Source organism: Mastigoproctus giganteus, chromosome 12, assembly GCF_048544385.1.
Source record: "Mastigoproctus giganteus isolate SK-2022 chromosome 12, ASM4854438v1, whole genome shotgun sequence".
In the NCBI taxonomy this organism is placed as follows: Eukaryota; Metazoa; Arthropoda; class Arachnida; order Uropygi; family Thelyphonidae; genus Mastigoproctus; species Mastigoproctus giganteus.
In genome coordinates this window covers 41,539,274-41,561,135 of record NC_143586.1, presented here as the reverse complement: position 1 = coordinate 41,561,135, position 21,862 = coordinate 41,539,274, and the positions used below count along the sequence as shown (strand labels likewise).

General features: G+C 34.8%; 1 protein-coding gene across 1 annotated transcript in view; it reads left to right on the top strand.

The window, feature by feature from the left end:
- LOC150076946 (N-acetylated-alpha-linked acidic dipeptidase 2-like) overlaps positions 1–21,862 on the top strand; it is a 120,966-nt gene that overhangs the window by 62,698 nt on the left and 36,406 nt on the right. Inside the window, exons 6-10 of the mRNA XM_090386268.1 lie at positions 1,068–1,243; positions 5,136–5,255; positions 6,808–6,890; positions 10,496–10,559; positions 15,200–15,267. Of these exons, the coding sequence (XP_090242394.1) occupies positions 1,068–1,243; positions 5,136–5,255; positions 6,808–6,890; positions 10,496–10,559; positions 15,200–15,267 (511 nt within the window). The remainder of the gene's footprint in view (positions 1–1,067; positions 1,244–5,135; positions 5,256–6,807; positions 6,891–10,495; positions 10,560–15,199; positions 15,268–21,862) is intronic.

The window sequence follows — 21,862 nt, the reverse complement described above, 5'->3', positions numbered from 1 at the left end:
TGACAGACAAAATTTGGCTATCAAAAACTATTTACAATATTTACACCAAATATGAGCAGGGAGCCAGAGACAACTCAATCCAAAATGGAATAATTAAAAACACGAGAAAACTGTTCTCAGTGTATTAAAATTACACGCCACCCAAGTGAAACGGGCAACGGTCCCGGGGACAACTCGTGTCTCCTAGGCTAATTTTTGAAAGGGCACGGAAATGCTCTATAAACTCAGGAGAGATTTTATAGACTCCCTCCTGATCCTTTCGGAATAATTTAGAAGAATTAACGAAAAACCTCGTCCCCTACGTAACCGCTCAATTCAGCCAGGCAAGGGGTTCCCCCCTTACCTGCCCGCCCCGGACCGCGCGGAGGTATGAGCAGTAACGCTAGCCTTCGGCTCTGGGCAACAAGGAAAACAAGAAAACAACTGTGTCTCACACAATTATGGCACTCTTACAATCTGCAAGAATATAGCTTTCCAATTGCCCCAGCGTCACCCCCGGGGCTATTCTGCTGGACAGTAGAACAGAGGTGCCTCAGTGGGGCAACTGACCCATGCAGGTCAGCCAAACAATGCTGTTTAGCTGACCTGCATGGGACTTTCAGCTGATGGTTCTTCCATGATTGGCCCACTCTTGATATACATGAAACATGGCTACATGGAACAGTGGCAGCTGTACTAGGTATCTCCCCCCCCCCTCCAAAGAAATGGTCAAGATTATGCCTTGTGCCCATTCTTTGGCATGGAACACCAGTCTACTGAATGTGGGAGTGCTAGGCTCTGCCCTTATGTAGAGAAAGTGTGCTATGTGGCAGTAGCAGCAGACACACAAAGTCATGTTTGGGGTGTTCGTAATGCAAAACTATTTCAGTGTATAAAAATTAACTGCCTTGTTATTAAAGTGAGTGAAATATTTTAAAAAATTTTTTTATAATTTTCTTAAATATTTAGGTCAATATTGAAAAATTAGATAAAATCTCTATATGATTACATATTGTTAAAATTTATACTGCCATTTAGTTCTTGTATATGGGGAAAGGTTTTAATGATCAAACTTTATTATAATTTAGTGCTTTAGGTGGTCAGGATATACCAGTTGCATGGAAAGGTGGATTTGATATTGCTTACCATATTGGACCAGGATTTGCAGAGAATGGCTCGAAACTTCATCTAGAAATAAACAATATATACGTTAACAAGACTATTTATAATGCTCTAGGCTACATACGAGGAAAAACAGAGCCAGGTAATTTTCTTCGAGCACTGTTGTGAAATACAGACATGTAACCATGTGTGTAGGAGTTAATTGACAGTATGTCTTTTTTTTTAAATAAACCATAAGTCTATAAAATATTTAAGGGCAAAGGCCTCATGCTATAAGGTAGAATGACTAATATGTAGGTTAGTGCAAATGCATCATTTTAACATAGCTATCTACCAAAGTAGTTAAATTAATTAATTAAATTGGCATAGTTTTAGTTATATCTGATATTGTGACTGCCTTCACAAACAGTTGCCATGGTATTGTACTACCTCGAATAAATAACACTTCACCAGTGGAGAAGACTACTGTTATTTATTCTCAGCGGATACCACCACCTAGCCGGCACCATTTCAAAGCTTGTTGGCTTCTCTTCGGTGGGTGGGCAGGTACCCTGGTGTTGCAATAGTGACAACCCAGTCGTGAAGTATAACTTCACAATATGAGAGATGCCTGATGGTGTGCAGTGATAAAGACTATAAAATATTTATATATTTTATAGTCCGAAGAGAAGCCAACAAGCTTTGAAACGGTGCCATCTGGGTGGTGGTATCCGCTGAGAATAAATAACAGTAGTCTTCTCCGCTGGTGAAGTGTTATTTATTCGAGGTAGTACAATACCATGGCAGCTTGTTGTGAAGGCATTCACAATATGAGATATAACCAAAACAGTGCCAATTTTATTAATTAATTTAACTACTTTGGTAGATAGCTATGTTAAAATGATGCATTTGCACTAACCTACATGTTACTCATAAACCATAAGTTTATGCATGTTAAGAAGAAAAATAATTTTGAAAAATATATATACAGGCACTCCTCTACTTACATACAAACGACTTACGTACAATTCGCAGATATGGACAAAGCTGTTCTTATGTTTGGTTATAAGAATCAATTTTGAACGCCTTCACGATATTTTTCTAAAGCAGATTTCTGGAGGTCACGACCATAAAACATAAAAACAATTTGCACTTTCCGGTTTATTGGGCTTTTCTGTTACTGCAATCTATTATAAACGGGTAGTAAACTCAATCTTATTGAATTTGCGATGATACCGATAGCTGGAATTCTGTGGAATTTTACATTATTATGGGTGAAATGTGCTTACCCTTCACTGAAATCTTCAATCGTAAAAAAAACCTAAATAAATTTTCAGAATCTTCTCTTCATTCCTATTTTTTGAGCTTCGTAAAGTTGTTACTCCGTATCTCACTTGCACATATCGTATTGCAATCTGTGCTTGCCATATTCTGTTATTGAATGCTTATTTTCTTACTGTTTTAAATATTACAACCAAAAAAACCATGTCGGTCAACAGAAATATCAATTAGTTACACTATTAATTAAGCTATGTATGTAAGCGTAATTTTGTTTTTAATTTTGCTAACCTGTGGGAAATATTCTTCCAATTTTCACGCATTATTTAATTTTGTTAATTGGAGGAAGTGAAGTGTAAATTTGTGCTCTATATCTTTACTTTACTAGCCTGTGGATAATATTTCTCCTATTTTCGCTTATTAAAATAGCCGTTTAATATAATTAAAATTCATTTCACAAACGTGATCACGATGAACGGCGCTTACTACATATCGTATAGTGAACAGTATTTTATTTTGGATAGTCCATCGTAAAGTGATTTGATCGTATATTAAATTAAATTACGTATTGTATTTAAATTAAATTAGTTTTGAATAAATACTGTACTCTACATTATTATTCATTGTATGTTTTTTTTTTTTCAGCCTCATTTAACTCGGTTACAAATCGTAAAATGCTGTACATGATGAAGTTTGTTGGGGTTATAATCTCAGTGCATTGTACTATACTGTACATGTAGTTTGTATCTACAAGACCGAAGTTGGACTTAAGTACACGGACTTACATACATGAAAAAAAACTGATTACTGTTATTTTCCAATGTATAAGACGCACCTTTTTTCGAAAAATTTGGAGTCTAAAAACTGGGTGTGTCTTATACAGTGGTTGTAGATTTTTTTACTTGCATTTCCTGCTTTTTCGCGCTTGTTGTCTTTGTGTTCATTGTTTCGCACTTGTTACCGGTATATTAGGTTACGTTTTGCCACGTTCTGCCCAGAAATGGCTCAGAAAAGATTTTCGTACAGTGCTGAATTCAAGTTAAAAGTGATCCAGTTTGCAAAAGTGAATGGAAATTGTGCTGCTGAACGTAAGTTTGGTCCTCCTCCAACTGAGAAAACAAGCCGAGACTAGCTACGGGATGAAGAAAGTCTACTGAAAACGCCACGGCAGAAGAAGGCCATGAGAGGCAAGTCAGCAAAATAGCCTGATTTAGAGAGGGAATTGAAGATATGGATTGAAGAGCAAAGGGCAACTGGAATTCCTGTGTCCACAAATATGGTTCAGCATGAGGCAAGAAGAATTGCTGATGAAAAAGAAGTTACTGATTTCAAAGGAGGACACAATTGGTGCTTCGGATTCATGAAACGGAATGGACTAAGCATGCGTACATGCACCAGACTTGCCCAAAAGATGCCTGAAAGCTATGAGCAGAAGGTCCTTGAATTTCATCGTTTTGTCATTCAATGTCGGAAGACACATCAGTTTGAGTTGGGATTGCAAATATGGATGAAGTCCCCCTTCAATTTGATGTCCCAAGTAACAGAACTGTTGATAAGAAGGGGGTGAAAACTGTAACTGTGAAGACAAGTGGACATGAAAAGAGTCATTATACAGTTGTTCTAGCTTGTTGTGCCGACGGAACCAAGCTGCCTCCTATGCTGATTTTCAAACGCAAAACAATGCCAAAAGAAGACATTCCTCGAGGAGTGATTGTCCACACTCATGACAAGGGTTGGATGGATCAGGATGAGATGAAGATCTGGTTTGAGAAAGTTTGGAGCAGGAGACCAGGTGGGCTCTTACGCAAATCTGCCCTATTGGTGCTTGATCAGTTCAGGGCACACATAACAAAAAACACAAAGAAGATTGCTGCAGAGCAAAAAACAAAACTTGCCATCATACCTGGAGGCTTGACATCCCAGCTCCAACCACTTGATGTCAGCATTAACAAACCCTTCAAAGCTGCCATGAGAGACGAATGGAACCAATGGATGAAGTCTTCTGGGGACAATTTGACACCAGCAGGAAGAGTGAAGAAACCAACTATAGGAGAAGTTTGTACCTGGGTGAAAAGATCCTGGGATAATATCAAGATTGAGATCTTGATATTATCCCAGATCTTGATATGTACTTATCATTGTCAAGTCATTTAAGAAGTGTGGCATTTCAAATGCCATAGATGGAACTGAGGACGAGGCAATATATGAAGACAGTAATTCGTCATCAGACACAGATGAGGACAAGCTAATGGATGGGAGTTTTGACAGTGATGAGGAGTTGTATGAATTTTATGATGAATAAAACTTGCGTTCAATAACTTTATGTAATACATTTTTTTTTTTCAAATTTCGGGCCCCAAAATTAAGGTGCGTCTTATACATGGGGAAATACGGTAAGTATGCAAGTCGAGGAGTGCCTGTATTTGTAAAATTCCCATACTGTTGGATTAAGTCTATCAGCATTTACCTTTGATTATGGTATGACTGTAAAAATTTCTTTTGCTGTAATGATAAAGTTGGAAATATTTCGATAAATTAAAAAAAGCCTTCATGAAATAGTCACTTAATATTATTAATTAATTGTTGCTCGTACTACGAAACATAATACGTCCATGCTGTCTAATGCTTTAAAATTAAAAGCCAATGGTATGTCAAGCTTCTTTTATTTTAATCCCAAGCAGTCGTTTGACTAAATTAGTCTATATTAATGGCTCTTAGGGAATTAAGAATTGTATTGCAATGAATACATTATCATAAATTTCTTATCTTTATTGCAGATCGCTATGTTATAATTGGAAGTCGAAGAGATGCATGGATGTATGGTGCAGTAGAATCTTCAGGGGGAACTGCAGCTATTTTAGAATTATCAAGAGTATATGGAAAACTTTTAAAGGAAGGTAAGTTCTCTATTTTTAAGAAAATTGTAAAAGTTTTATGATTGCATTGAAGTTCATTTTTATACTTTTATCTGTCATTCTAATACAAGAGAAGTGATAGGCAAAATTTGTGTATACCTTATGATCTTATTTTAATCCTTTAAGATGTAACCACTTGTTAATACAATAATTGTAGTTTGTTTGCCCTATATTGTTTTGTATAAAAAGTCTTGGCATGGAACACTGGTGTACCGAATGCAGTAATGCCAAGCTCTGACACTATATAGAGAAAGTGTGCATGAATGAACAAATATGATGGATAAGTTAGGTAGAAATGTATTTTATATATAGTATTAGTTGTGTAATTAGGTATGCTGATGAACAAAAAAGTTGAGGTATAAATAATGTTAAATAAATCAGTAATCTTAGAATTATAAGTCAGGGAAAGCTCATATACCTGATAATTGGTATCCAGCAAAGGAGTTGGGCTGACAGCCAGGCATTACTTATAATGGGTTCTCATGCTGTTAATAAGTGATCAAGAATCCTGGTGGTAATTGAAATGCACTCTTCAAGTAGAACAGTTACTTGAAATTCAGTGGCTCCTAAGATTTGTTGAACATCTACCATTGGATGTCTTTTTCAAGGCTATTGAAATGGCCTTTATTCTGTCATGAGTCTGACTCTAGAACAGAATTATACTCCTATCTCAGTTCTCTATTCTATTTAATATATTGCCTGTTGACATTAAATCTTGATTGCTGTGAATGTTGGTATGCAGTGCAGCTGACTTCTATAATTGTGTTACTTCTATAAATGTTGTACAGCTTCTCTTCCTCCCCCCCCCCCCCATGTAGCTTGTCTAGTTTGTGTAAAAACATCCCAGTAAAGGTGAGAGGGTAATTCAGTGTTGTGGTTACAGGACTGAATTTATCAAAATGAAGTTTAAAATCTTGAAGCTAACCAAACTGCCTAAATTTCTTGACTATTTGAAATTAGATGATAGGTTACTACAAACAGCTGCAAAGAATTAATAAATGAGAACTAGCTTATCTTTCTGGCCATTTTGGATCCAGCAGAATTTTAGCTGCCACTAATAATGCTGTTGTATGCTAATAATCTTAATATTTGAGATAGAGCAAATTTCCTTATCCCTGAGCTTCCCAAGAAAGTTCTACTTTTTTTTTTAGAAATACTGTCACTAAAAATCTATTATTTGTTTAAAATACATAACACTACTACAACCATTTAGAGGCTGTAATAGTGTCTAGTGTGCTTATCAAGACCATCATATAGCAGATGGTCTTGATTAGCACATCTGCAACAGCTTTATGAATAATGAAGCAGTTCGACATGGATTTATGTGCATTTTAAAGGGTTAAAAGTTAAGTGTGTATAACCTTTGCTTGTAAATAATCAATGTTTTGATGCCAAAGGGATTTTGCATTCTTTCTAATGTTACATTTTCTTACAAGCAGTTTATTTTAAATTTAATATCTTAAATAATATAGTTAAATGATTTGTATATGAATTTTTAGGTGTTGACTAGCAGTCATAAAATATTCATTTACAGGCTGGAGGCCAAGGAGAACTATAATATTTTGTAGCTGGGGTGCGGAAGAGTATAATCTGATGGGTTCAACAGAGTGGATAGAGGCAAGTATACAAATAGTTTTTTTTTAATTAATGATATTAAAAATGGCAAAAAAAAAAATAGTTTTATGTTTTTATTGCAAGTGTTTCATGGTTGCTCCCACTTTCATCTTATTAATGATTTCTTATTAATTTATCAACTTACTCTGACTGAAGTCTTTTGTTTTCTGGATTCTAAAATATAGTTTTAAAAATGAATGAGTCAGTTTGTATATCATTGGTCTCGGTGGTGTGAAATGCAGTTTTGTACTTATTTGCAGACTTAAGTTAATGCTTTAGTTTTTATCTGAAATCCAGTTGTTTCACGCATATTCCCATTTTTGGCAGTATATTTCTAAGATATAGTTTGTAGGTAAACAGCGCAGTGATACCATACAAATAAATTTAAGCAGTTTTCTGAATCTGCTTTGGGATTCTATTTTCAAGTCCCAACAGGCTGTAGCAGTTTTATTTGTTTCTGCTGATTTTACAAAACTTTGCTTTTGCAATATTATATAAGCAGAGCTGAGCTTATCCAAATATAATAGTGGTGAAAAGACCATAGCCTAATACATTTAGTCTTATAGTTATTCGTTATTAGTCCTTCCTACTAGGTCACATTTTTAGTGTTTTATATCTGAACTAGCTTTGTGTAAGAATTAAAAGTAATTATTATTAGTATTGGCAAAGTGATGTAAGGAAGCAAGCTTATGTGATATCGCTCGGGAAAAAAAATTTTTTTTTGCCCACTTAATTTTTTTATTGTGTTAATGATAGACATGGTGGATAGGTGTTCATTGGTCAGAATCAACCCGTTAACTGATTGTGATACTGGCAGAATAGTAATGCTGTTGAAGTGACATTTGCCAAGTGTTCTTTCAGAACAGAAAGAGCAGCAACTCTTGTAGTAATAGCAAATTCAGAAAATTTTGACAGTAAACTATTTCTTGTTAGTCTGAAATGAAAGTTGTGCAGTACGAGTGCTGTTCAATAATGATCATAATTTTTTTTTCCACAACATACCTTTTATTAATCATTTATATTTTGATGTCCTTTTAAAAGTAGTCTCCATTTAATGACTACTTACTCCAGCATTTCTGCCATTCTTCAAAAACATGGTGGAAGCTATTTTTTGACATGCATTTGAGAATTGCCTCTGATGTATTCTGATGACTGGAAAAGTTTACCTCACAGCCCTCTCTTTAACATTGGAAATAAAAAAAAAAAAAGGAAAAAACAAAAAAAAAAGAAAATAGCAGGGTGCAAGGTCAGGGCTGTAGGGCGGATGAGGAACACATTTGACAATTAATGCTGGCTAATTACTCGATGACATTTGAGCAACATGAAGTCTCACATTAGCATTAGTAGAGGCATATGATGCAAGAAAGCAAGCTTATGCAGCATCAGCCAAAAAAAAAAAAAAAAAAAAACACTCCCATTTCACCCCTCTGTTCGTTCCAAATACCTGTTCAGCTCAGCCTTAAATTTATTTAGGCCATCAACTTCCACGACAAAGGATGGAAGTCTGTTCCGCCAACTAGCTACCTGCTGGCTAAAGGCAAACTTCCGCACATCTATCCTACATCTGTCTTTCCTCAATTTGAATTTATGCCCTCTCAGGTGGTCATGATGCAGCAGCCACCCACTTGTGTGCAATTGTGATCATATGCAATGAATGTGATTCCACAAAGTGTGTAATACAGTTCTGTAGTAAGGTCTCATAACAGTTGTTTGACGTGGCACAACATGCTGGTAATGTCAAAATGTCAAAAAAAGATGACCGTAACCTTTCCTTCAGAAGCCACAGCTTTTGATTTTTTCAGTGTTGGCAATGATAGACTTCCAAATAGAGCTTTGTTGCTTACTCTTTGGATTGAAATGATGAAGTCATATTTCATCTGCTGATATCACCTTGTACAGAACCTCACCATCTTCAGTTGTGACGATCCATTGCAACTCCTTAAAAACCTCCATGTGAACTTGCTGTTGCTCAGGTGTAAGAGTAGCCTTGAGATTAAGCGTGAACAAACACGTATCATATACAAATGGTCATGGAAAATATATATCATGTGTTCTTCTACTAATATTCTCAACATCTCTGCCTTACTACAACAGTTGCCTTACTGTTATACAATGACCTTCTCTCATGATTACAGATTAAGAAAATTTTAAAGTCAACATGGAATATGGAATATACAGTTAATGCAGCTATCCTCTTGGGCTGAAGATCAGAACTTAATGTTTGTGCACTTTTTTTTTTTTTTTTTTTTGTTTGTTGCCATGGCTATTTTTCATTAACTAGCTGAAATGAAAGTTGATTTTCTGGTACACTCTTTCCCCAGGTGTGCTGCAGCTTTTTCTTTTTAAGCACCTGAATTGAAATATTACTCATACTTTTGGGAATACCAAGAAATCTATAAACTCATTTATCCTTAAAGAAATGCCCTTGGACCTTTATCAAAGTTTGCCAGTCATGAGTGTTCATTTTCTGTTGGTGGGAACATTCAGCTATTTGCATATTTATTGATCAAATTGATTGCTGTTGTTTGTTTGTTTGTTTGTTATTTGGTTTTTAGGAGCATTAGCAACTAAGGCCATATTGCTCCGGGATATGCGGTAGTCATTCCCGGACCTTTCCGCATCCTTCGTATTTGGTGGTGACGGGCTCGAACCCGGGTCTAATCAAGAAGCGTGTGCTACGCACTGCTGCTCCTTCCCACCTGGCTACGGAGGCGCCAAATTGATTGCAGGTGACACACTGAAATTACACATGAAAGTGATTAATTGATAGCTGTGTAAGTCCAGTGAGTGCATAGTGGAAAAGCAGGTTGCTGATAATAGTTTTCTTAATTGCTTGGTACACTTTTTCTAATTTAATTAGAATACTGGGTGGACCATATTGCTGCTTTACCAAGAAATAATGCACACAATCTAAAACTTGAAGTCAATACCATGATTGTATTATTTTATTATATTTACATGATGTTATTTTATTATATTTACATGATGTTATTTATGACATTTAAGTGAATTGTTAAAGCTCTTTTTGGTAATTTACTTTTTTCAAAATTTCCTCTCTGGTCAGTAAACTGACATATAGCCCACCACGTATGACATTGAGTTTTAAGAGGAATCAAGAAGAGGTGAAAGAGAATCAAATAATCCAACAACTAAACTTTTTTTCATGACAGAGAAAATCAGTATTTGTTTGATTATTATTTTTTTCTTATTCTTTTCTTTATTGCTAATTGAATCTCCAGCATGAACTATTGTACCACTTCATGTTTAAAGTAAGTTTATACCCAGAACTGTTATAAGGCCTATCAAATCATGTTTTAAAAATGGTAAAGAAATATTTAGAAGAATTAAATTACAATGTGCCAAATAAATTCATGGTGAGTTGTAAATTTGATGCACAGGATTCAATACAGCTGCAGCAGTTGCACATGCCTAAAGGATGCAGCCCTGCTCACACCATTTACTAAGATGTCAAACAAAGAAAGGATGACTCATAAGCTTTTTATACTGTAAGTGATCAATAAACAGTGTTTAATAGTAATGAAATATAACATAATTTTGTATTATGTTCAACTGCACACCTTCATTATAAATATTGGTTTTAATTTCAGGAGAATATAGCGCAGTTATATTCACGAGCTGTAGCTTACATCAATGCTGACACTATAGTAACAGGTATGTATTTTTTTTGCTATGTACTAAATCAAATTACCAAAATTTTAAAAATGTGGCTCTTCACACAAAAGTTCAGCATGTAGAGAAGTATTGAGAAGACTACAAAAAAATTTAAGGAGCACAGATCAGTATTTTTATTATTAAAGACAAAACATATGATCTTTTTTGTGCTCATGGTGAATTTAAACCCACAGCCTTTCAGTATCTGATTAGTGCCTTTACCATTGAGTACTAATCACAGATATGTACTCGGTGCTAAAGTGTGGCAAGTGAAGGTAATCAAATTTCTGCTATAAAGCACTTGATATAGGCTAGATAAAGACATTTATCCAGGAAGCTCGAATAGTTTTGGCTGCATTTATCATAAAAGTCAAAAGGAGCTTTCACCTTTTTGTCCTCTGTTTTTTTGCAATTTAGTAGCCAGTATACTCTCTCATTGCTCACTGCAAGTGATAATAGATGGCTCTCTCTCTGCTAACGTTTGAGCTATGCTGGTTTCCCAAGTTTCTGTTCTTTCACCAGCTCTTTTACTACTATATATTAATGAACTTCTTGTTCATAGTTTTGCCAGTGGTAACAACGCTGTTGATTGTAATCCACATTCCAATTTGAGAAACCCTGCTTTGCACAAATAGCTACAACTGCTTGAATACTCGCCATCAGTTGACTTTTATTGGAGAATTACCTAAAGCTGACTTTAGGTAATTCTCCAGTAAAAAAAAAGTGTATTCTGCTTCCATGCTCATGTTCAGTAACACTCAAATTTCTTGATAAGCTCGTGTATCCTTACTGAAGATAATGGGGATAACCCTGACTTCTAACGTAATTTGGGAATGGCAGTATGTCGTGATTATCCATAGGTTAAAATATAATAAAACACTTTTACACCACTTGAATAATTCAAAGTTAGTTTAGTAAGTACTTGCAACTTAATTATGCTAAATTTGTTTATAAAGGTTGTTTTGGGGCCTCTTCTGGATCCTTTCACTGTGACCTAATTCCCTAAATTTGATGAAGGTGACCTTATAATGAGTGATGATAGGCCACCATTGTTTCAGATTTAGAGAATTAGGTCACAAGCACTTGAGAAACCAACTTTGAACTATTCATGTGGTACAAGAGTGTCTAAAAATGCTGTTTAATCCTGACTTCTAACCTTGTTTGGTATACATGCACACAGATCATCAAAAACATACATCACAAATGTGTGATCCCACTAAATCAAAAAAGTAGATTTTTTCCTTTCACTTTCAATGTTATTTTTTGTATAAACAAAAACCAACTCTGTACAAAATCAAAATTCATCCACCTTGGAATATTGTTCTATGAAAACTGGATGTGACCCGTTGACCACGTGAGGTATGAAAGTGCGGAGTTAGTCGACCTACGTAGCATAGATAAGGTGTCAGTGGTTCGGTAGGTAGTAAAATCCTGAGTGTGATGGGTAAAAGGAAGAATTTATCGGACTTTGATAAAAGACAGATTGTGGGTGCTAGACGAGCTGGTACATCGATTTCCCAAATGGCTGAAATGCTGGGGTGTTCGAGAGCCGCTGTAGTTAAAGTGTACCAGGACTGGCATCATAATGGTCAAACAACAACTTGACAGCACAACTGCAAAGGTCAGCAAAAGGTTGATGTTAGAGGTGAGCACCCGGTCTGACGATGCGAACAGGCGCAGCACTGTTGAAGAGTTGACTACTCAATACAACATGGGCCAACCCGGAACAATATCTGGCATGACCATGCGTCGGCACGTATGGGCTATAACAGCAGACGTATGGGCTATACCAGCCCTACGGCATCCTCTCCTAACCAAGTTCATCGGTGTGAAAGACTTGCCTGGTGCAAAGAGCATGCAAGTTGGACGTTAGAAGACTGGAAGAAGGTGTGCTGGTTAGATGAGTCATGTTATTTACTCCACACCGTGGATGGTCATGTACAGATTTGGCGTCAACAACATGAGACTCTTGATCCATCATGCATGGTATCAAAAGTGCAGGCGGTTGTATGGTGTGGGGCATGTTTCACTGGCAGGAACTTGGACCCCTGGTGCATGTGGAACAACGTATCAGTGGTCTTCACTATCGTCAACTGCTTGCTGACTGTGTACACCCCACTATGTTACACTTTTTCCCGAATGGCGATGGTGTCTTCCAAGATGACAATGCGCCGAGCCATCGGGCACTTGTTGTGCAGGAATGGTTTAAGGAACACAGTTCTGACTTCCAGCATATCAGTTGGCCTCCTAACTCTCCCGATATCAATCCCATAGAGCACTTGTGGGACACTATGGAAAGGCATATCAGGCATCTGGATACACCAATTACCTCCATACCTGCATTGCTGACCGCATTACACACAGCTTGGTTGGCCATACCTCCTGAACGCTTCCGACATCTTGTTGAATCAGTGCCACATTGGATAGCTGCTGTACTGAGGGCAAAAGGAGGACCTATGAAGTATTAGGTAGGTGCTCATAATTCAGTGATCACCGTGTATATATGGAGATGTTACCAAAATTTTCCTAAACTCCTAGATTCTATACAAAAGAGGACAATCAAGTTAATAATGACCCGCTACTGTTTAGCATCCATAATTTCACCTCTTTTATTCAAGCCAGTCCAGCCAAGTTTCAGTTGATCAATGTCCATTCGCAGTTCAATTTTAAACACTCCAAACTAACTTCTCATCTCCTTTATTTATCCCTTTTGCTTCTCTTTGGAACAATTTTCCTTTGTACATATTCCTTTAAAATTATAATCTACATTCTCAACCTTCAACCCATTCATGGTATTAGTGTACAATGATTTCTAATGTCTTTTGTGTTTCGGGTCGTCATTAAAAAAAAAATAGGATTTTTGAAAAGTTCATTGCAGCAAATATTTTTGCTGAAAAAAAAAAAAGTTCATTTAATTTTTAAACCTTTCAAGACATTTTCTGTGAAAATATTTTGAGGTGGCTGTTTATCTATACTTGCTAATATTATATGGCACGATGCTGCATTTAAATATATCTTAGTTAATGTGCTTAATATATTTATTTCCAATACAATTTCATTTTCACAAAGAACATTTTTAGTTTGGTTTCTTGGAGTGTAAAGTTGGAGATGGCAAGAACTGCTAAATGAACCGGAAGTTCATTTAGCAGTTCTTGCCATCTGTAATTCTCTGTTGAAAATTTGTTGTATGAAAGGCATTATTCATGTTACAGAGAACTCAAAATAGCTTAAAGCAAACACAAGGCTGTATAGAGAACCCTGGGATAATATTTAATAAGGAAATAAAATTGCTACATGAAATGTTTTGGTTGGGGTGGGGGTATAATATATTAACATATAATAACAGATTCTCTATACAATCATGTATTTTCTTTTAACTTAAAGTACACACAGAAGTTTGTGCTTGTGTGTGAGTGTTCATAAATTTATCTCTCTTCCTCTCATTTAGGGAGATCTAGATTTGATCCTTGATGACTATAGTTAATATTGGTATTTACTATATAATGCAACAAAGCTTTTCCTGCACCAGCAAATTAAAACCAAAACAAATAAATAAAAGTTAATAGTTAAAAAAAAAACGTATTCCACTCATTCAGATGCTAATTCAACTAACCTTTTAAATTTTCCAAAATGGCTAGCCTCAACCTACCCATGGAAGTAACTTGTTTCAGTAATTTGCAACTTGTTGGCTAAATGAAAACTTCATGCAAACCAGAATAGGTCCATACCACTTTCCCTAGTGATATCATTATTTATAACAATGAATATTTCACTCGATTCATTTTACTATCTTCTCTCAGAGCTTTATAGACCTCAGTGATATCCCCTCTAAGATACCTAGTTACCAAGCTCTGTAGCCTGCATTTTTTAAGTGTTTTTCACATTGTTTTGAAACCGGCCCATTTGTCAATTTCATATAATGATTCACTTCTTTGAGGATGGTGAAAGTTAACATCAGTGTAACAGCAGCACTGAACAGTTTTTGGCATTCTACAAGTTAAACGATTGTTCTACACTTATATTTTGTTTAGTGAGCACTTGTGAATATGTGTTACTAATATATGGAATAAAATATTTTTTCCTGAAATAGGGGTGCAGCTTATCATCCAGAAAACATGTCTTATTGTTTATTTTGATAAATTTAACTCTTCAGTAATTATGTTTAAAGATAACTGCCTATGCAAATGATGCAAAATAATCAACCTTTGAAAATTTTCATACATCTTGTAAGGAGTTTAATCGCTGTTTTTCCCATCATCATTGATATCCTACCTGCATTCTTTAAACCTGTCAGAAACTGCTGTTCTAGATATAATCTCAACCCTAATAAACTTGACTTATCCAAATTGTTTTACTTGCACATTTCTCCCAAATTCTCACAAAATTTGACATTTAAATAAAAAAAAAAAAACATTCCTTTTATGACACACACCATCTTCGAATCCAGTCCTGTCCGTAAACCAATCCGTTTCTTGCGTGAATATTTCTAATGCATGGTGAACCAAATCAGAGTATGTCTCTTCAGATCATTGTTATTACTTTGATTGCACTTGCACACTCTTAAATTGAACTGTGATTTATTTTTTCATTTTGAATTATGTATTGTAAGTTGCCTTATGAAGTCTGTATTCCTTTTGTAGGCAATATTTCTATAAGTGTAGCAGCTTCATCTTTAATGTATAATGCTATTTTCAATGCAACCAAAGAGGTAAGTTTGCATGGACATTCACTTTCCATAAATAAAAGCACAGTTATTGATTTGAATTTAAAAATTGTATTTTACCTTATAAATTGTGTAGTAAGGTGGATGTTATCTCATGCCAAATTTAATTTTGAGATATATTTGGAAATGTTTATTCATTTAGATCGAGGCTTAATGGCTTCTTTTTTTTCTGGTATAAAGTTTTTTTAACCACATAGTCATACCTTGCTTTAACAGGTTATGTGGGGAGTAAAATTCTCTCTCAAACCGACTGTTCGTTAAACTGAAAACAATACATAGTTAACAAAGTTGCTAGAATTTTACAAAAAAAGTTCTGAAATGTGAAATAAAAAATATTAAATGCAATACTATATGCACCCTAAATCTAAAAGCTATTTTCATATTGTTAATAAATAATTATTTTAAAAAAAATTTCCACTTAAGTAATTTTTACTCCATAAAGTTCTGCCCTTGAACTGGTTTTTTGTAAAAACAGAAAAATAATACTTTCTTTTAAAATTTATTTTTTACTGGTCAGCAGTACTATAAGCATTATAAAAATAAAATAACCAAGTTAAATTAATGTAAAGAATGAATAACACTAATTAAACCATATGAAATGTTATTAAGACAATTTTATCATATACAAAGAATTAATTAACTATAAGTGGTCTAAAACTCCCACACAATATAACTACTTAACAGTTGGTAACATTTTTGGATTCCATATCGAATCCTGTCATGAGGCCTAAATTAATAAGACCAGATCACATAAAGCTAATATACATGTTGAGTATGCAGAGCTGTAAAAGGATCCAGTGATATGGAAGCTGAATTGTGTAACTGCAGTTCCATCCTACAGATTAATAATCAGTGAGCATTTGATCTCTCTCTCAGGGTAACTCAGAAAATTTTTTTTGTCTGGTGCAGCATAAGCCTCGGACTTCCTTGCACCATATGGCTAATAATAATAATCTATTATTTCCTGCTTCTGAAGGATTGATAATAATTTTTTGTTTATGAAACATTGGGGAAGGAACAAAAGCGATTGAAAGAACAAACCTGGCATGTTTTCCCGTGTTCTTTTTTTTATTTTAACATTACTAATCATAAGCCTCAACACACTAAAATATTGGCTTAGAAATGTCCAAAAAATGTTTTCATACCTTTCTACCCCATTTTTAGAGGCTTTAATATTCCTTCTTTAGAGGCCATAAATTCCTTCTGTATTGCAGTTATATATAGAGTAAACACATAAATGTGAAAGCCTGTTTCTCTGAATGATCATCTTGTACATCTTTTACAATAAACAAATATGAGAGCAAAGTTATTTGAAAATATTTATACAAGTTTACTTTGTTCCCATTGCCATCGAAACAAAATAATTGTGTCTCTGGAAGACAGTGTAAGAAACTTGAACATGATTAATTTCATTTTTCATATTGATACTGTAGGTAACCAGGTTTACTGCTGGCAGCATAAATTTTGAAATTCTCTCTTTAAATGGGGACTCAGAGAAAGTATTTTTTACATGAAAGGTGGTTTCATCTGGTGAGTATGGGCTTGACACACGCAGGGTCCTGAGCTGTATATCATCATTCTTCTCTTTCTTGGTGATTTTCTTCTACTTCTCTCTCTCTCTCTCTCTCTCTCTCTCTCTCTCTCTCTCTCTCTCTCTCTCTCTCTCTCTCTCTCTCTCTCTCAGGGGTAACTCAGAAAATTTTTTTTGTCAGGTGCAGCATAAGCCTCAGGCTTCCTTGCACCATATGGCTAATAATAATAATCTGTTATTTCCTGCTTCTGAAGGATTGATGATAATTTTTGTTTATGAACCTTCTGAAGGGTCTGAGGCTATCTACTCAGGCACCCATCCCCCCCACTAAACACACAGATATGGGTCAGGCTTGTGAGGAACTGGCCAGAGTCCTGACCCAATGTTCACCACTCTCTTTCTCATGGGTAACTAAGGCTGCAGCTAATAGTAGGAGACCATTGTATGGCTAGTGAATGAATGAGGATGGGCTGCCAATATCGTACTGGGCTAACCAAATTGGATAAATTATATGTTGCATATGTTGTACAGCAGACTTATCGGGAACAGATTAACCGGGACACTTAGACTCCAAATTAAAAAAAAAAAATAATCGACCAGAAATCATAAAATTCAAGTAATAACTAGAATAGGTATAAGCACATATTTTGCAAGAAGTAAATAAGCGACAAGAAGCGGCGTTATAAGTCATCGTTGGGAGATTAATGTGCCTATTATCTTGCAACCCCTGCTGTCTTCACACCTGCCGCTCAAAAATAAAAAAATAAAAAAAAAAAGAGAGAGAGAGAACAAATATTTAGTTTGTTTTAGTGCGTCGCGTCGATTGTTGTGTTCCGTCGCACCGCAAAAAGACAAATTTTGTTTCGTTATTTATGTCAGGAATGTCGGAATTTTTTTTATAGTATTTTTTTTTTTTTTTTTTTTTTTTATTTTGTTTAGAAATCGCGAAAATTATGGGTAAATGCAAAACAGTTACGCTTTTAGTTAAACAAAGACTCGAAATTATTCAAAAGTTTGAAAACGGTGCATCCGTTAAATCTCTAATGAACCATTATAATGTTGATGACCAAACCATATGCGACATTGTAAAAAATAAAGGGAAGCTATTCGATTTAAAATCGACGTCGCATAAAATAAAGGGAAGCATCGTATTGGACACACGAGTAGTATGTGGTAAATTTTTTATCTATCGCCATATTTTTCATGTAGGTTGCTGAACATTTTTCGATACAGTAAGTCCACAAACTTACACGCAACTACGGATTTATGTAAATTTGTTTTCACTCAATTTTTTTTTATTTTATTTTTTATTATTATTTTTAGGAGTGTAAAATTTAAAACAACAAAAAAAAAAATAATAAGCAATCAATAAAGATGATCACGGCACGCACAAGTGAGATTGGAGTAACAAGCAAAATAATAGGAAAGAAGAGAAGATTTTCACTGACCCCTTCACTGAAGATTTCAGTGAAGGGGTCACACATTTCACCATAATAATGTAAAAACACACAGAATTCCATCTATTGGTATCATCGTAAATGCAATAAGATCAAGTTTACTACCCATTTATAATAGATTGCGCTAACAGAAAAGCCCAATAAAACGGAAAGTGCAAATTGTTTTTATTGTTTTTCGTTGACTTCCAGAAATGTGCTTTAGTAAAATGTGAGCTCGCATGGGGTGGTGATAGTGAGTTTTTGCCTTAACCCTGTGAAGTTCTTTTTAGAAAATTTAATTTTGACCCTTATCATGATGCCAACTAAGAGAATAAGTGACAGCGGTACTAGTAAATCTACCAAGAAAAGGAAAGCGATCGATTTCGATCAGAAAATTAAACTAATAAGAATGTATGAAAATGGTCAAACATTAAAGAGTATTGCACTGAATTCAGATTTGTCAATAATAATATAGTAGTTATATGTTACTAGTCACTTCCGAGTTACGTAAAACTGGATGAAGTAAGAAGTCCTGGAACGTATCTCTTACGTATGTTGGGGACTTCTTTATTTTTGGATTAACTGGGAAATCGATTATCCACGATTTGGTTTTTACCATCCATCCCGGAAAATCGAGAGTCTACTGTATATGTTATATATTGTATGATAGAACAAAGCAATTAAGACTTGTACTGTCTGAGATATTTCCAGGTCAACAAGGTCTCCACTGTACTTGTCAGGGAACCCAGGACATGTATTCCTGGTGAGATTGGTATTTCTTATGGTACATGTCAATCAATTTTAACATAAGATTTAGGAATGCAACAAGTTTCAGCCATGTTTGTGCCTCTCATCCTCACTGCTCACAGAGAGCAGCAAATTCTGAATGTAAGGATGTTTGTCAACATGCTGCTGCTACTGATCCACACTTTGTTTTCTCCATCATTATTGGTGGGTGTATGGCTACAACTAGAAACAAAGGCCCAGTCCTCTCAGTGAAAGACCATCTTCTCTAAGGCCCAAAAAAAAAGCAAGACAATATAAATCAAATTAAAAGCTCGTGCATATTGTATTTTTTGACTTGCAATGCTTTGTTTATTATGAATTTGCTCAGCAGGTTTGCTTTCTGTGATTTTTTTTTTTTTTTTTTTTTTGTTTTCTAAACTTTAAGAAAGGTCACAAGATTTGCAACAACTAAGGACATTATTCAGAACACAACACAGTAACTATTAGCAGTTCTAAAAGAAGCCTATCAGGATTGTTCCAGAAGATGTGGATGCATTGGAATCAGCTTAGAAGACCACTTTAATGGAGATCCATTCAAACAGCTAGCATTTTCTCATTTTCCAAATATTAGTTCAATCCCTGAACTTTTTTTCAAAATTTAAGATGGAAAGTTGGTGATGAAATTTGTGCATGCATATTGGGCCATTCAAAGTTTCAAAAGAAAAGGTGAAATTGATATTGTTTTTAATTGAATAACATCACCCAGTAGGCAAATTTATTCATTAAAAACTCAAAGGCACTGTTATGACCAGTTTTGGAAACCTATTTTGTTCCATTATCCATAAACCCATCAAAGAACAGATAGCTTCAATTAATGACCTTGTGCTGAGTGGTGAATAAACATAGCAAATCGAAATGAGAAGCTGTTCAGAATAAAAACTGATTGCAAATGTAATTTTAGTTACACGAAAGTAAAAACTCCTTATTGATGGGCAGCATAAACCTACAGCATTAATCAAATATAGAAACAGGGTACTATTTCAGCAGTTATTGAATAGTTTTGAGAGAAAATGCTTGTACTGTATTCATTTTTTATTATCTGTCTTTTCTGTCTTTATTTTTACGTAACAGAAGTTACATTTGTAATAGGAAGTTTTTCTTCTGAACACCACTCAGCACAAGGTTGCTAATTGAGGCTACCTTTGTCTAATGATGGAACCAGATCGTTTTGAAACTGGTCTCCGTGGTATCATTTGAATTTTTAATGAACAGTAGATTATTTACTGGATGATGTCATCCAATTAAAAAGAATATTACTTTAGATTGACTTGTAGATAACACAGTTGTTTCTAAAGAGCCATAAACCCAAGCTCTGTCACAGGAGGAGCAACATTCTTCCCCAGCAGTAAAGTGAGAAAAATGAGTGCAGCATGAGCATTTCCTCTCAAAAATATTTCAATATCTTGCATTGAAATAATACTCCACTTCTATATTTGATTAAAATATATTATAAGAAATTTTTGACATATAAAACTAACAAAATAAACTTACTTTAATATAAAAAAAAAAACTGAAAAGGAGCCAAGTATATGCAAAAGCAGCTAAAGAAGAAGAATTCTGGGAATATTTTGGGAAAAACAGGAAAATTAGGAAGATGGAGGATGTTTTGATATTCACTTTTATCCATAACATTGATAACTAAGGTAATCAAAAATGATAGGGGTGAAGTAAAACAGAAGAGAATAGAAGAATATTTTAGAAGTATGGAATAAATAAGTTGATGAATTGCTAAATGAAACAGCCAACAGCATCACTGAAGAAGAGGAAATGATTGAAAAGAGGAAAGCTTAGATACCGTATGTATTATTGAAATAGAAAGGTTCATAGAAAATATTATGTATGGATAGGCAGTAAGATGTAGAAATTAGATCTGATTTCCTGAAATGAAAGCTGGAGGGAATATTAAGTTATGGTGGTTATATTACATTATCCAAAGGGTTACTTTCAGAACGGCAGATTCCAGACGCGATGCATTAACTGTACTAACATATAAAAAGAGAAATAAAACAAAACATGATGGTTGCTGAAGAGTTTCACTTCTTGGTTTCTAGGTAAAACTTGTATAAGCATCTTAGAGAAGAGGGAACAGGTTTCAGGCAGAACAAATTGCTCTAAATTATAGAAAAACCATTTCAGGATAAAATTTATTTTTGACCTTGAAAGAACATACAACAAAGTATGCAGATAATTTGTTCCTTCAAATTTATGATCAAGGGTGATCTTTTAAAGGTAATAAAAGTCTGTCTAAAAAGAGTAAATCTGTAATGTGGATTAAATGAAGCATTGGAAAAGGTTTGCAGTTAAACTTGGTAAGGCAGAACTGCACCTTATCTACAGTATTCTTTTTTATAGTTCTTATGGACCATTTATTAAAAGAATATAATTTACTGACAGAATTTAGTATGCAAAATGAAAAAATTGGGTCATGGTTGTATGATGGTAATATTGGGTTATTAAATTAAATTGAATTGGATCATTATGCAGATGATATCATGCTGTTAATTATTAGCTTTAAAGTGCTTCAAAAACCTGAATAAATTAAAATAAAGGGTTGTAGAGAGTTTGACATGAAAATTAGTTATACAAGAAACAAAAGTTATGAAAGTTTTAGACTATGAAAATTTAGAGTGTAGACTGAGTAACCCAAAAATTGGAACAAGAAATTCGTTAAAAACTCAGGCACTGTTATGACCAGTTTTTCAAGATTATGGAAGATGATATTAAACTTTTGACAACCATTCAAACACATGATGAGCCCCAAATTATAACCCAACCTAGCTAATTAACCACAATCTTAGCCAGCAGTCAGAATACATTGCCACTTGCA